Source organism: Felis catus, chromosome B3 (genome assembly GCF_018350175.1).
Source record: "Felis catus isolate Fca126 chromosome B3, F.catus_Fca126_mat1.0, whole genome shotgun sequence".
Lineage (NCBI taxonomy): Eukaryota > Metazoa > Chordata > Mammalia > Carnivora > Felidae > Felis > Felis catus.
The window spans coordinates 32,791,337-32,805,952 of NC_058373.1; the positions used below are offsets into that span (position 1 = coordinate 32,791,337).

General features: G+C 37.9%; 1 protein-coding gene across 8 annotated transcripts in view; it reads right to left on the reverse strand.

Annotated features, from left to right (window-relative positions):
* NEO1 (neogenin 1) overlaps nt 1-14,616 on the reverse strand; it is a 240,748-nt gene that overhangs the window by 132,047 nt on the left and 94,085 nt on the right. For all 8 annotated transcript variants that reach the window (XM_023255073.2, XM_023255081.2, XM_023255080.2 and 5 more), the window contains exon 5: nt 11,209-11,345. In XM_023255073.2, the coding sequence (XP_023110841.1) occupies nt 11,209-11,345 (137 nt within the window). The remainder of the gene's footprint in view (nt 1-11,208; nt 11,346-14,616) is intronic.

The window sequence follows — 14,616 nt, forward strand, 5'->3', positions numbered from 1 at the left end:
CCCCTGTTCGTTCATTTTCTCTCTCTCTCTCTCTCTCTCTCTCTCTCTCTCTCTCTCTCTCTCTCAAAAATAAATAAACGGTAAAAAAAAAAAAAAAAAAAAAAAAAAAGGAAGAAACAGGGCACCTGGGTGGCTTAGTGGGTTAAGCAGCCGATTTCGGCTCAGGTCATGACCTCACAGTTCGTGGGTTCGAGCCCCACGTCGGGCTCTGTGCTGTCAGTTCAGAGCCTGGAGCCTGCTTTGGATTCTGTGTCTCTCTCTCTGCCCCTCCCCTGCTTGTGCTCTGTGTCTGCTTTCAAAAAATAAATAAACATTAAAAAATTTAAAAAAAAAACAAAAAAACAAGAAGCAATGGCAATACTGGAACTGATCAGACTCAGACTCTAGTTCTCTCTCCGCTTGACATTTAGAAGAAAAATGACCGCATCAAGATAAGTAAACATCCAATATTCTGAAAATTACATATGAGACCTCAAAAGGAAGACATTTAAGGCTTCTTGCTAATTGTGGTAATTTGTAAATGAAAGTCAAAGGTATGACCCAATTTATACTGTAACTATGACAAATATTATTTAATATATTCAAACCATATGATCTTGCCACTTAATAGTCTTATAAAATATGATTTTTGTTAGATGCACAGTGTTCTGATATATGGATAGGACAAAACTTATTTTATCAATCACCTATTGTTGGCCATTTAGGTGGTTTATAATTCTCCATTAAATATGTATCACTCCAAAAAATATGTATCATTGCAATTTCTATGCATAAATCTTTGCACACATCCTAGGTTACTTCATTAAAAGAAATTACTAGAAGTAGAATTGTGGGCCAAAGGATGTGCAAATTTTAAGACTTTTGATTAACAAATTGCCTTAACAAAAAGATGACACCAATTTGTACTACTACCAGCAATGTATGAGAATCCTCACTTAACTACAATTTTGCCAAGAGTAGATTATTATTTTAAAACTCTACAGGGGTGCCTGAGTGGCTCAGTCAGTTGAGCATCCGACTCTTGACTTCAGGCTCAAGTCATGATCGAGCCCCATGTTGAGCTCCACACTGAACATGAAGCCTGCTTAAGATTCTTTCTCTCTCGATATCTTTCTCTCTCTCTCTCACCCCCCTCTGCCCCTCTCCCTGACTTGTGTTCTCTCTCTCTCTTAAAAAAAAAAAAAAGTGTTTGCTTCAGCAGCACATATATGGCACTATGGGCCAAGAAAGGCCCATACTTTAATCTGCATTCTCTACTATTTGTGAAGTTGAACTTTTTCAGGTCAATTTTCCATTTTCATCTCGTTTTTTTAAACAGACTATTTTCTCTTTCCCTTTTTTTCAACAGAAGCATTCTTTTCATTCTTGTTCATTTATACGTTCCACTTTTATCTGTGGCAGTTATTTTTCCAAGATTTTAATGGAAGGATTTTGGTCATTTCTGCCATTCTGATAAAACTGATTTGATGGAAAACCAGGTTAGAACAAGAAAGACCAGTTAGGATACTAAGACAGCCTACGAAAGAGATTAACTGAACTTGAACTAGGTGAGTAAAGACAAGGACAATGAGAACCTAATGAATTAGAAGTGAGAAGAAATAAAAAAGACTGAAATGATCAAAACCGATTCCCATGTTTCAAGCACAAGTGAAGAGGTGGGCAGTGACACCACTAATACATAGAAAATCAGAGGAAGATTTTGAAGGAAGAAAGTTCAGTTCAGTTTTGGACGTGTGAAGGTTGAAGGACATCAACTGGAATTGTGTGAAGATCAGCAAGGGGTCTGCTATAGGAATTTGGGAGTTATTGTGATGTCAATTATACCAGAAGCCAGGAGTACAAAGAGGCGTAGGTTAAAGACAGAACTTTGCAGAACACTAATATTTTAATGAGCACACTGAAGTGAAGAAAAGACGTCCATAAAAGAAAAGCAGAGGGGGGCGCCTGGGTGGCGCTGTCGGTTAAGCGTCCGACTTCAGCCAGGTCACGATCTCGCGGTCCGTGAGTTCGAGCCCCGCGTCAGGCTCTGGGCTGATGGCTCGGAGCCTGGAGCCTGTTTCCGATTCTGTGTCTCCCTCTCTCTCTGCCCCTCCCCCGTGCATGCTCTGTCTCTCTCTGTCCCAAAAATAAATAAATGTTGAAAAAAAAAATTAAAAAAAAAAAAGAAAAGCAGAGGAATGGACAAATAAAAGGAGAAGCAGGATAATACAGTGTTATCAAGACAAAGTACTGGAGCATCTCATGGGGTTGGAAGTAACGACGAAGGGATTCGATGCACACAGTCTTGAACTACAACAGCAAATAAGGAATATAAAGGATTTTTTTTCCCTTAAAGTTTATTTATTTTGATAGAGTGAGAGACCGTGCATGCATGCAGAGGAGGGGCAGAGAGAGAAAGAATCCCAAGCAGGCTCCGCACTGTCAGCACTGTGGGCTCAAACCCACAGACCGCAAGATCATGACTGGAGCCAAAATCAAGAGTCAGACACTTAACCAACTGAGCCACCCAGGAATAGAAGTGTTTTCAAGCAGCCATTTGGAAGAAAGCTCATCTTTATTGGCTTTGGTCCTTTCAAGTTTTATGTTGGCTTATGGAAGGCATCAAAAAGTCAAGAATGGCAATAAAGACAATAAAGCACTGTTTATAAACATTATATATATGAACGTGGCAATTATGGCCTCAATTATATAAATTAGGGCAATGATTCATCTTTCTCCAGGATAAGCTTTTAGAAGATTTTTTAGGTTTATTTCTTTATTTTGAGAAAGAGAGAGAGAGAGAGCAAGCGTGAAAGCGTGTGAGCAGGGGAGCGGGCAGAGGGAGAGTGAGAGAAAGATTCCCAAGCAGGCTCCATGCTGTCAGTGCTGAGCTGGAGGTGGGGCTCAATCTCATGACTGTGAGATTACAACCTGAGCAGAGATCAAGAGTGAGATGCTCAACTGACTAGGCCACCCAGGTGTCCTTAGAAGACTTTTTTTAATCCTAATTTTTTATACTACAAGTCTATAAAAAACAAGGTGCAAAGGAAAACATGGGTAATAAAGTAACCACAAACATGAACTCATCCTAGTTTTCACATTTCAGAATTTCAATGCAAAGTTTCATTCATTCATACAATTATTTACTGATAATCCATTATGATAAATCATTATTAAGACCAGTCCCTGTTTGATAAGGACCCCAGTCTAACAGTAGTGGGAAAAGGCATACAAACAAATCAATAAGAAACACTGGTAAAAAGAGAACTACTGAGAGAGACATAATAATTACCTGAGGGTAAGAGAATGGTTGCGAAAAGACAGCAAGGTTAAGATTAGAACTAATCTTGAAGGACTATCAGAGAATTTTAGCTGAGGGTGTGAGGCTACAGGGGAATAGAGCTAGCAAATATAGTATGTTCAGGAAACAATATGCAGTTTGGTAAAGATGACCTCTATTTCCATCCCAGGTTCAGGTGGAAGAATGCCAGAAGTTTATTTAATCAATTCCTTGCAACCACTTACTGAACTGATAAAAGAAACTAAGACAAAGGTAAGTTACATAACTTGCCCGTGTTCTCATTTCTGTAAGCAAAAGAAATAAGACTGGAATCCAAGCATGCTGGGTCCAAAGACTGCTCTTAACTACTCTCCGGTGTCTCTCAGTTAACAATGAAAAAGTTGACTTTAGGGGCGCCTAGGGGGCTCAGGCTGTTAAGCATCAGACTTTGGCTCAAGTCATGATCTCATGGCTCGTGAGTTCAAGCCCCAAGCTGAACACTGCGATGGCAGCTCAGAGCCTAGAGCCTCTTCAGATTCTATCTCCATCTCTCTCTGCCCCTCCCTCACCTGTGCATGCATGCACATGCTCTCTAATATAAATAAACATTAAAAAAAAGAAAAGAAAAAATTGACTTTATATGATGGGTCTGGTTGTTTTTTTCCTTCTTTTTTACAGAGAGGGACAGACAGACAGAAAGACTTGGGGAGAGGGAGATAGAGAATCCCAAGCAGGCTCCACACCCAATGCAGAGCCTGATGCGGGCTCCATCCCGTGACCCTGGGATCATGACCTGAGCTGAAATCAAGAGTCGCACGCTCAACTGAATGAGTCACTCCGGTGCCCCAGGTCTGGTAATGTTTTATAAATATGCCACAAGGAGTTTATTTTATCCTAAGCCAAGAGAACTGAGAGTTCTAATAAATGAGAGCAGAATATTGTAACTCATTATGAACTAAAGGGAAATGAAATCAAGCAGCAGACTGGCAGAAAAGGAGAGATCAATGTCTTGATGTGGATAGAGAGCAGGCAGAGTAGAAGGGTAAATGTAGAATGACATTAGACTCTGACTTCAGAGAAAGATGGTAGAATTTAAACTTCAGTGACACATTTATTATGAGTATTGACAAAGTCAAGGAGGTGGCCAATTTAGAATTTATCAATTTATCTCACAAGGATACAAATGGAAAATTTTCTTCTTTTGTGCATGGGGGAGGGAGTGGAGATGCGTATCACAGACTGTTATGAATGTTGTAAGAGAAAAGGAAAAATTCCTCTTAAAAAAAAAAAAAAAACAACTCATGACCAATGGGTGTTATCCGCAATCTGAGATGACAGGAAATACACGATGGGCTAATTCACGTCACAGCATGTGTAGAAATCCCAAGAGTTAATGATAAAAAAAAATACACTTGAAATTTTTAACAGATGAATAATGAACTTATAACCTTTTTCTGCATTAACACTCACTATGGCATTTCCTGCGGCTATAACTTCTTAAAAAATAACAGAAGTTAGATAGGTATGACCATATATAGAAACAACTATATAAATATTTATGTATATAATCTCCAACTCTTTCTCATAAACTGGTTACCCCCTTTGAAAAAGAAAATACTTTCAGTTATGGGACAAAGTTCAAAATAAAATTTTCCAAACTTTTTCTGTACATAATGACTTCTTATCTGTAAACAATAAAAAAGAGAAAACCTCATGTGACACACATTAACAGTACATGTTCAATTATTTTAATTACCATCCAGATTAAGAAACAGAACACACCAGAGGTCCTGTTGTCCCATATTCAGTCACTACCTTGTCCAAAAGTAATCATTACCCTAATTTCTGACTAGTTTTGCCTATTTTTGAACTTTGTAAAAATGGGGCGCCTGGGTGGCTCAGCATCCAACTTTGGCTCAGGTCATGATCTCACAGTTTGTGAGTTTGAGCCCTGCATCGGGCTCTGTGCTGACAGCTCGGAGCCTGGTGCCTGCTTCGGATTCTGTGTCTCCCTCTCTCTCTGCCCCTCTCCCGCTTGTGCTCTGTCTCGGTCTCTCAAAAATGAATAAATGTAAAAAAATAAATAAAAAAAAATAAATGGAATCATACAGTATGTGTTCTTTTGTGCCTTGTTTCCTTCTTTCAATGGTATTTGTGAGATTTATCCATGTTGCTGAATGTAGCAGTGGTCTGTCAATGATAATATGCCACTGTAGGATTAAAAATACTACTTATCTTTTCTACTGTTGATGGATGTTGTAATTATTCCCAGTTTTTATTTACTGTGAATAAAGCTGATGAGAACATTATCATGTGTTTTTTTGATGCATATATTTATACATTTCTGTTAAGTATACTCCTAGGAATACCACCATCATATCGTAAAATATGTTTGTGTGCAATTTCAGTAGATTCTGCCAAACAGTATTCTAAAATGATTACATCAATGCATAGTCCTAATAACACTACATCAGTGTGTTCTTCATCCTTACCAACACCTCCTGTTGTTAATCTCTTTAATTTTAACCACTCTGGAGTACAATAGTATCTCACTGTAGCTTTTATTTGCATATATCAGAAAACTAATGATAATAAACCACTTTTGCAAATGTTTAATAACCACCCGAAGATCTGTGAGGTAGCCATTCAAGTCTTTTGCTGATTTTTTACTGGTTTCTCTGTCTTTGTTTACCTGTTTACCTTGTTGATCTGTAAGAGTTTACAGAGTACACATCGAGAGTTTAAACTTTTTCTGAAAAGGACCAGATAGTATTTTAGAATCTGTGGGTGATGTGGTCTGTGTCACAACTACTCAAATCCATTAAAAACAGCCATAGTCAGTATGCAAATGAATGTGACTGTATACCAAACAAAACTTTATTTATGGACAATAAAATCATATTTCATAAAATTTTCATATATCACTAAATATCCTGTTTCAACCATTTAAAACTGTATAAACTATTTTTAGCTATTATTATACAAAAACAAGCAGTTGGGCAGATCTGGTTTGTAAGCTGTAGTTTTGCACACTCTTGGTCTAAATAAAGACCTTTGTCAAGACTTGTATTTAAGTCTTGTCAGGTGTCTATCAGTGTTTTTATGCTTTACAAGGAACCAACTTTTGGCTTTGTTGAAACTCTCCATTTTGAATGGTTTTTCCTATATTATTAATTTTGCTCTTGCCATTACTTCCCTTCTTCTATTTCCTTTGGGTTAAGTTTGCTATTTTTTTTTTTTTTTAGCTTTTTGAGGTGGATATTTAAGTCACTGATTTTTCAGTCTTTCTTCTCTTCTAATACCTGTACTTAGGTTATAAATGTCTTGTAAGTATCCCATAAGTTTTGATAGGTCACACCTCCACTGTTTCATCAAACTGTTTTCTATTTTCATCATTTCTTTCCTGACTCATGGATTATTTCAAAGTGATTCACTTAAGGCCCAAACACTAGCAGATCTTCAAGTTACCATTTTTTAAAGTTACTTTGTTTGTAATTAGTTCCAAACTTAATTCTACAGTAGTCAAATCTATAGACTTTCAATTCTCTAAAATTTGTTAAGATTTAGTCTATGCTCAATATGTGGCGCATTTTAGTAACTGTTTCACAGGCACTTATTAAAAAAAAACAGTTTAGGGGCATCTGGCTGGCTCAGTCAGTAGAGTATATGACTCTTGACTTCAGGGTTGTGAGTTCGAGCCCCACGATGGGTGTAGAGATTGCTTAAAAACAAAATCTTTAAAAAACAAAAACAAAAACAAAAACAAAAAAAACAAAAAAAATTACTCATTTGTTTGTTGCAGTATCCTATCAATGTCAAATATATTGCTAATATCTTTCTAATCTTCTGAAATATATTTATCATGCTTATTTTCAATTCTTGGTTAGTCTTTTCCAATAATTCTCCATCAAATGGTATATGTTATTCTACCACCACACTTGGTTTGGTCAAAATTTTTAGTTCTGGGTTATCTCTGATATACTTTTCCTTTGATTCTAGCCTTTTAAAAAATAATAATGAACTTTCCCAAGTTACTAATGCTGCATAGCCCAAAACGTAGTGGCATAAAACCACCACCATTTTCTTATGCTCAAAGATTCTGTGAGTCAGGAATTAGGACAACTATTAGCCTCAAGCCGATCTGAAACTATGGTAGAAAAAGAGAAGTTAGCATACAGGATGTTTTATCAATAGTAGGCAAGAAGTGAAGTGACCTGACATAGAACCTTATACATCCTCTCCAAGTGAGGCTGGGGAGGAAGAGAAAGAGCTGGTGGACAATTGATAAGGCGTGGTTAATAAATGAATTTGGTTGTTCCCTATAGTAAGGGTATCAAAAAGCTAATTCAATCTTAAATTTCATTGAGGAATACAATTATCTAGTACCAAGGAGGTAATGCTCGTATTACTGTACAACAGTATTCTGTACTGTTGAGACGCTTTCACTAATAATTTTCAACTCTGAACACCACACCACATGCTGTGGAGGTCAAAATCTTTTCAGTTTCTGCCAATATAATCATTGTGGAAAATGGTATCTTTTAATTTTTCCTATCTGCTCATGAAGAAATGCAATAGGCTGATAAACTCCTCTTTGTGAACTGCCTGTTCATATTCTTTACCAATTTTCCTTAGGTTCTTTCTTTCTTTTTTTTAATCATTTTCCAGGGGCACCTGGGTGACTCAGTCGGTTAAGCGACCAACTCTTGATTTCAGCTCAAGTCATGATCTCATGGTTCGTGGGTTCAAGCCCCACACTGAGCTCTGTGCTGACAGTGTGGAATCTGCTTGGAATTCTGTCTCCTCTCTCTCTGCCCCTCCCTTGCTCTTGCTCGCACACTCTCTCAAAAATAAACATTTAAACATTAAAAAAATTAAAAATAAAATCATTTTCTGAAAACTGCATTTTCAGAATTCTGACCCTTTCTCAGTTATGTGTTACACTATTTTCTCCTAGTTTACCATTTGCATTTAGCCTTTATTTACAGGGGCTCTTCTACATAACTTCTTTAAAAATGTGTACATTGTCAAAATGTGTCAGTTTTTGCTTGACATCCTATTTTCTGTTTTTCCTGAGATGGTCTTTTCCAGCAGAGATAATATAAACACGAACCCATATAATCTTCACTTTTTCACATTCTGACCTTTGGTCTGAAGTACAGATCCGATTTTATAGTCTCCTACTTGAAAATCTATTATACCAATACCCTTTAGTAAATAAAAGATTTTCCCTCTGAACTGAATTCCCACTTTGATAATATTTTTAAGTTCTGTATTCACTTGTAACAGCTAGATTTTATTCCTTTTGGTTGACTTCCCTTGGGCCAATACCATGCTGTTTTTTTTTTTTTTTTAATTTTTTTTTTCAACGTTTATTTATTTTTGGGACAGAGAGAGACAGAGCATGAACGGGGGAGGGGCAGAGAGAGAGGGAGACACAGAATCAGAAACAGGCTCCAGGCTCTGAGCCATCAGCCCAGAGCCTGACGCGGGGCTCGAACTCACAGACCGCAAGATCGTGACCTGGCTGAAGTCGGACGCTTAACCGACTGCGCCACCCAGGCGCCCCTACCATGCTGTTTTGATTAGAGAAGGTCTGTGACAATTTTTAACACCTAGGTTTCCTCACTCTTATTCTTTTCTCAGTTTTCTAGAGTGTACTCATTTAAATTTTTTTTTTCAACGTTTATTTATTTTTGGGACAGAGAGAGACAGAGCATGAACGGGGGAGGAGCAGAGAGAGAGGGAGACACAGAATCGGAAACAGGCTCCAGGCTCTGAGTCATCAGCCCAAAGCCCGACGCGGGGCTCGAACTCATGGACTGCGAGATCGTGACCTGGCTGAAGTCGGACGCTTAACCGACTGCGCCACCCAGGCGCCCCTAGAGTGTACTCATTTAAAAGGTACTTTCTATAGGCACAGATAATCAGATGGAACTTGGTACAAACATACCAAATATGTTTACATATATGTATTATGTACATAACACCATGTATTATGTATAATACATACATAAGATGTATGTATTATAACTAAAAAAATATAGTTAATTAAGTTAACAGGAAGAGTCCTAACTTGATTCCATACAATGAATAAAAGTTAAAAAGGAGAAAATAACCACATGGACAAATGGAACTGACATGTATGGTGAACACCATGCCTCACAATGTGAGGTTAACGACAAGGTACTTCACAGTAGAGGAAACTGAGGCACAGGTAGGAAATGGAAGAGAGTGTTAGGCCAAGAATCTGATTAATGGTAAAAACAAAAAGAGAAAACATCTACTAAGGGAGGCACAGGGGCCAAATAAGATGGAGTTCACTAATATTCTACTTGTATGATCCCACCCACATAGAGGTAAAGAAATAAACTGGTCATTCTACAACTGGTCATAGCCAACCTTCCACCTAGCTAAGAACAATGGCTGAGCTCAACTGAGGCAAAAGTTATGTAAATAACTGTAATAGTTATAGTCTAAGGATTGCTCTTTTGATTTTCAGAGATTACGAATCCACCCACAATAGCAACAGAGAACATAAACATTCTGTGCCTTTGTCAGCATAAGATCCCAAGCAATCTATTCTCCAATTCCTATCAAAAACAAACTTGAGGGGTGCGTGACTGGCTCAGTCAGAAGAGCATGCGGCTCTTGATTTTGGGGTCATGAGTTTGAGCCCCATGTTGGATGAGAACAAAACAAATTTGAGTCCTCCATGACTGCTGGGAGTATAAATGTGACTATTGTGATTCCTACTCTAAAACCCACCAGTGTACCAAGAGAAACTTTAATAAAAATGTGAGACAACCCCAAACCACAGATCAGGAAGTATTTTATCAAATATGATACAATTTGAGACAAGGTAATAACGAATATCATGAACCAATACATACCTCTACATATCCAAACAATGGTAAATTTTCCTGAAAGTACTAGAAAAGTCCTTAAAAATTTTTATTTGAAACAAGATAAATGAGGGGCGCCTGGGTGGCTCAGTCGGTTGAGCGACCGACTTGGGCTCAGGTCATGATCTCACGGTTTGTGAGTTCGAGCCCCGCGTTGGGCTCTGTGCTGACAGCTCAGAGCCTGGAGCCTGCTTCTGATTCTGTGTCTCCCTCTCTCTCTGTCCCTCTCCTGCTCATGCTCTGTCTCTGTCTCAGAAATAAATTAAAAAAAAAAAAGAAAAAAACAAGATAAATGAGGGTATAGACAAATCATAGGAGAGAGCAAATATTTCTCTGAGGGTGCATTTTAATATGGAGGAAAGGCAAGGGAGATAGGATAAAGAAGAGATTATGTGCACATGTCATGTTCATTTTCTCTGACTTCTAAATCAGAGAACCTGTAAGAGGAGATGCTGTGATGACCAACATTAGTTGAACAGAAAGAAATACATCATCAAATCATCGGAGAGACGACCATGTTACACTGAGAGTCACAGAGCATTCCGTCCTGGGTGATCTATTCTCCTAAAAGGAGGGAACACCAATACTTAGGAGATAAAGTATTAGATCAGAGTACAAGATCAGATCAGAGTACAAGATCTAGATCAGAGTACAAGAAGTCTCTGTGACAAGAAGAGTGAACTGAACCTTCCAGATGCCCCAGAACACAGCATTCCCCACACTACTACTAGTACTACAGATAATAACAGTAACTGAGCTCTTACCGTATTCTAGTCACATAGGCCAGGAGGTTTACAAACACGAACTCTTTTAATCCTTAAAACAACCTCAGTGGGGTGAGTGCTCTTATCATCTCCATTTTACAGATGAGGTAAATGAGGGCCAGAGAAGTTAAGCAAATTTCCTATAGTATGAACCTAAGCAATCTGGCTTAAAGCTCAGGGTTTTAACTCTATCCTATATTGCCTCTTTCACTTTGATGTTAAATAATCAGCAAACCCATACAGTACACAGAATTTATTTATACAAGAAATGGTTACATACCTTGTACTGTAAGCTCTGCTTGAGCTTCAATGGTCTCATTCCCATTATCAGCTATACAAAAGTAAGTCCCCGCATCATCCTCAGTGACATCACTGATCTCCAGACTACCACCTGCCAGCAACGCCAATTTTTCAGAGCTGTATAAAAAATATTGATACATTTCAGAGCTAGGAAAATAATACCTGAGAAACTTTCCACATAAAACAGAGAAAACACTTAAACAGGTTATTCATATGGCTACATAAGGACTGAGACTAACATAAAATTAGCAGAATATAATTTAGTCCAATTTGCTTTGCTCATATTTAAATGCATAAATATCACAAATACAAACCAAAATGTTACAATGAATTATCTCCAACACTTCTAATTATTCTAAAAAGCAGACCACTTTTGTAACCAATTCCACTCCTCATAGTCCATCCGGGCCTCCCGACTCTACCCAGTTTTTCCACAAATTATGTAATTTTAAAGTCTGGAATCAATCTAAGAGTCACTCCACTATAGCACGCCACACTGAGAGCACTAATGGAGAGGGTAAATGTCAGATCGGAGACATAAAGTCATGGGGCCACAGTGCCTACTGAAAGTTTCCTGTGGTGGCTTGGCTGGGAAGGGGAGGAAAAAGGGCAGGGAAGGGAGGGAACACGGTTGCCAGGGAACAGCTCCCTGGGTGTGGTTGCCGGGTGAGAATCGGCTATCATGCCATTTATCAACGAGGATGCTGCCCACTATAATCCAAATCTACAGAGTGATTTAAATCTTTTAAAGGAATATTTGAAGAAAAAGTAAAATAATCCTATAACATTGAGGAAGAAATCACAAATCAATATTTTCATCAAATTTTTACAAAGTAAACAAGTTTAGTTGATTTGGAGAGTTTGTAGAGTTGTAATTTTATTTTTATTTTGAGGTTCTATGTCTAACCTGGTTTTCATAGGCAAATTTTTTTCTCTCAAATTTTAGTACTGTCACATTTCCTATCTGTATCTATGTTCAACGAAAAATGTTCTGATTATAATTTGGCTTTTCATATAAAATTCCTGCTGTGCAAAAAATAGAGGAAATGACTATTTATTCTGTGCTACAATTATAATTCTCAACCTAAGTAAAGTGCTATTCTGGCTTAAATGTCAGTACACTTTTAGCCTGAGTAATTAGTCTTCCTGAATTTGATAAACAAGATTAAGTTTCTGAACAAAGAAAGAGGAAAACCAGAATGAGGTCTGGCGACTTCTCTAAGAAATACCCTGCAAGGTCACAACTAAACCTTGTCAGGCGGCCTTCCAATGTGAAACATCCCTATTATGCCCTCAAATCCCAATTTAAGGTGATGAGATAGGGAAGCAATACAACATATCATGAAACAGAGCACGGACTAGTAGGATAAGACAGAAAGGCATTCCATGCCTCAAAAAATAGGAAAAAATTCACAAAAATTAAAATCCTCTATTTCACCCTTAGATAAAATCGCTATTAATCTTAAGAAATGGAAAACAACATTCACGAGTGGAAATTCAGCAATATATACATGTGATACCCAGTTGAACATAACTTGAAATACTAGTTGGTGTGGGACTTTTGAACTGACAGTAATTTATATCTAACAGTTATGCTAAAAAATACTCCTGATACTTGTTTTGCCTCATATTTGCCATAACTGAGTATCACTACAGATTGTAATCTTTCTTAATGGAATTGATTTTACTCCCTTAAAAGAAGCCTGGGAGGAAGAATGTCCATTAGCCTGGTAGAATTCACTTAACTTGTTCACACGATGATATACTGGCTTACCGTAAGATGGCAATCAAGTCTTTAGAACTCCAAAATTCAGAGATACAAGCAAAAGGAACAGTATGTGAGAAGTTTATGCCTGGTCACTGAACCCAAGTTAGACTGAGTGCTGCTGGACAAAGGGAGTATGTGTGTGTGTCCCTGGGTAGTCGGGGTCAATCTAAGCGAGCTTAGTGTGCTAAGAATACTTTTTTTTTTTTTTGGCCAAGGAAAAGGCTTTTAAGCAGATAAATCACATAATTTAGTGAAGAAGAGGAAGGGGAAAAAACTAGAAGAAGAAAGTTTGATTGTAAAATCACTGTAATGGTCCAGAATTAAAGAGAAAGAAGATAAACTATGGGCAATAATAACAGAGGTAAAGAGAAAACAAAAAGTATTGACCACTCTTAGAAACGATGCAAGAGAAGGTAAGGAGAGGGATATACCTGCTCATTTGGCAAACACTTGTTGGCGTGCCTCTGTGTCAGGTAGTAGCTGGGGATGTAGCAGTGAGCAAAAACACAAGAGTGCACCCATGCAACTCAGTGGGAAAGACACACATAAAAGATGAGAATTCCACAAAATGGCATACCAAAAGAACCTACCAGGAAATTAGAAATAAAGAAATATTCTGACCAAAGTAACCTTTGGACTGAGATCAGAAAAATGAGGAGGAGCTAATCAATAATGAAAAGGAGAAAAAGATTTCAGAAGGAAGGACTAGCATATGCAAAGGAACAGTGGCAGAAAGGACTACACTGTATTTGGGGATCTAAAAATAACTAGTGTGGCCTGGTTTAAGAGAGAAAAAAAAGAAAGAGGAGAATGGAGCCAGACCACACAAGGTTTTGAAAGCCATTTTAATAATTTGAGTCCTTAGTCTAAAAACAATGAATAAAAAAATACATACATACATACATACATACATACATACACGAATAAATGGGTAGGGGGTTGACAATGATGTTATGAGATCTGAGCTTTGAAAAGATCACTCTGGCCAGAGTGTGAAGATGTATCTGGAATGAGGCCAGAGTAAGTATGGGAAGAACAGGAGACCACTGGAGTAACTGAGGTGACAGTTGACAGTAGCTTAGAATAAGGTGGCAGCAACACGGATGGCTTTCAGAGATAGTTAGGAGGTACCGCAACAGATCTTTGAGAGAGAGAGAACAAGTGAGTAGGGAAGGTGCAGACAGAGGGAGAGAGAGAGAATTAGAGACAGAAGCTGAGGAAGAGACAAATGTCAAGGAAGATTCTTAAGGTTAGGGTAGAGTGTGTGAGAAGGAGAAAGCAAAAGGAAATGTGCTTAATTTGTTTTGTGTGTGTGTGTGTTGTTATTTCAGTGAGAGAGAGCTAAGCCTTTTCACAGGCAAAAGAGAAGGAGTCAGTGGACAGGGAAAATTTTGAAAAGAGGATTCATGAAAGTGCTGGAGAAAAATGGAAGGTAGTAAGATGCAGAGCACAAAAAGACTTCTTAGATGTCTCTTCCTTTAAAACAGCAAAAAAAGGAAAGGTAGGTGAAAGCTAAGTCTTATATGCTTTCTGGCACAAAATTTATTCTCTTCCAGCTTTTTTCATTCAACTTTTTACTATAAGGTAACTGCATTCTAAGAAATAATAAGAGAGATCAAA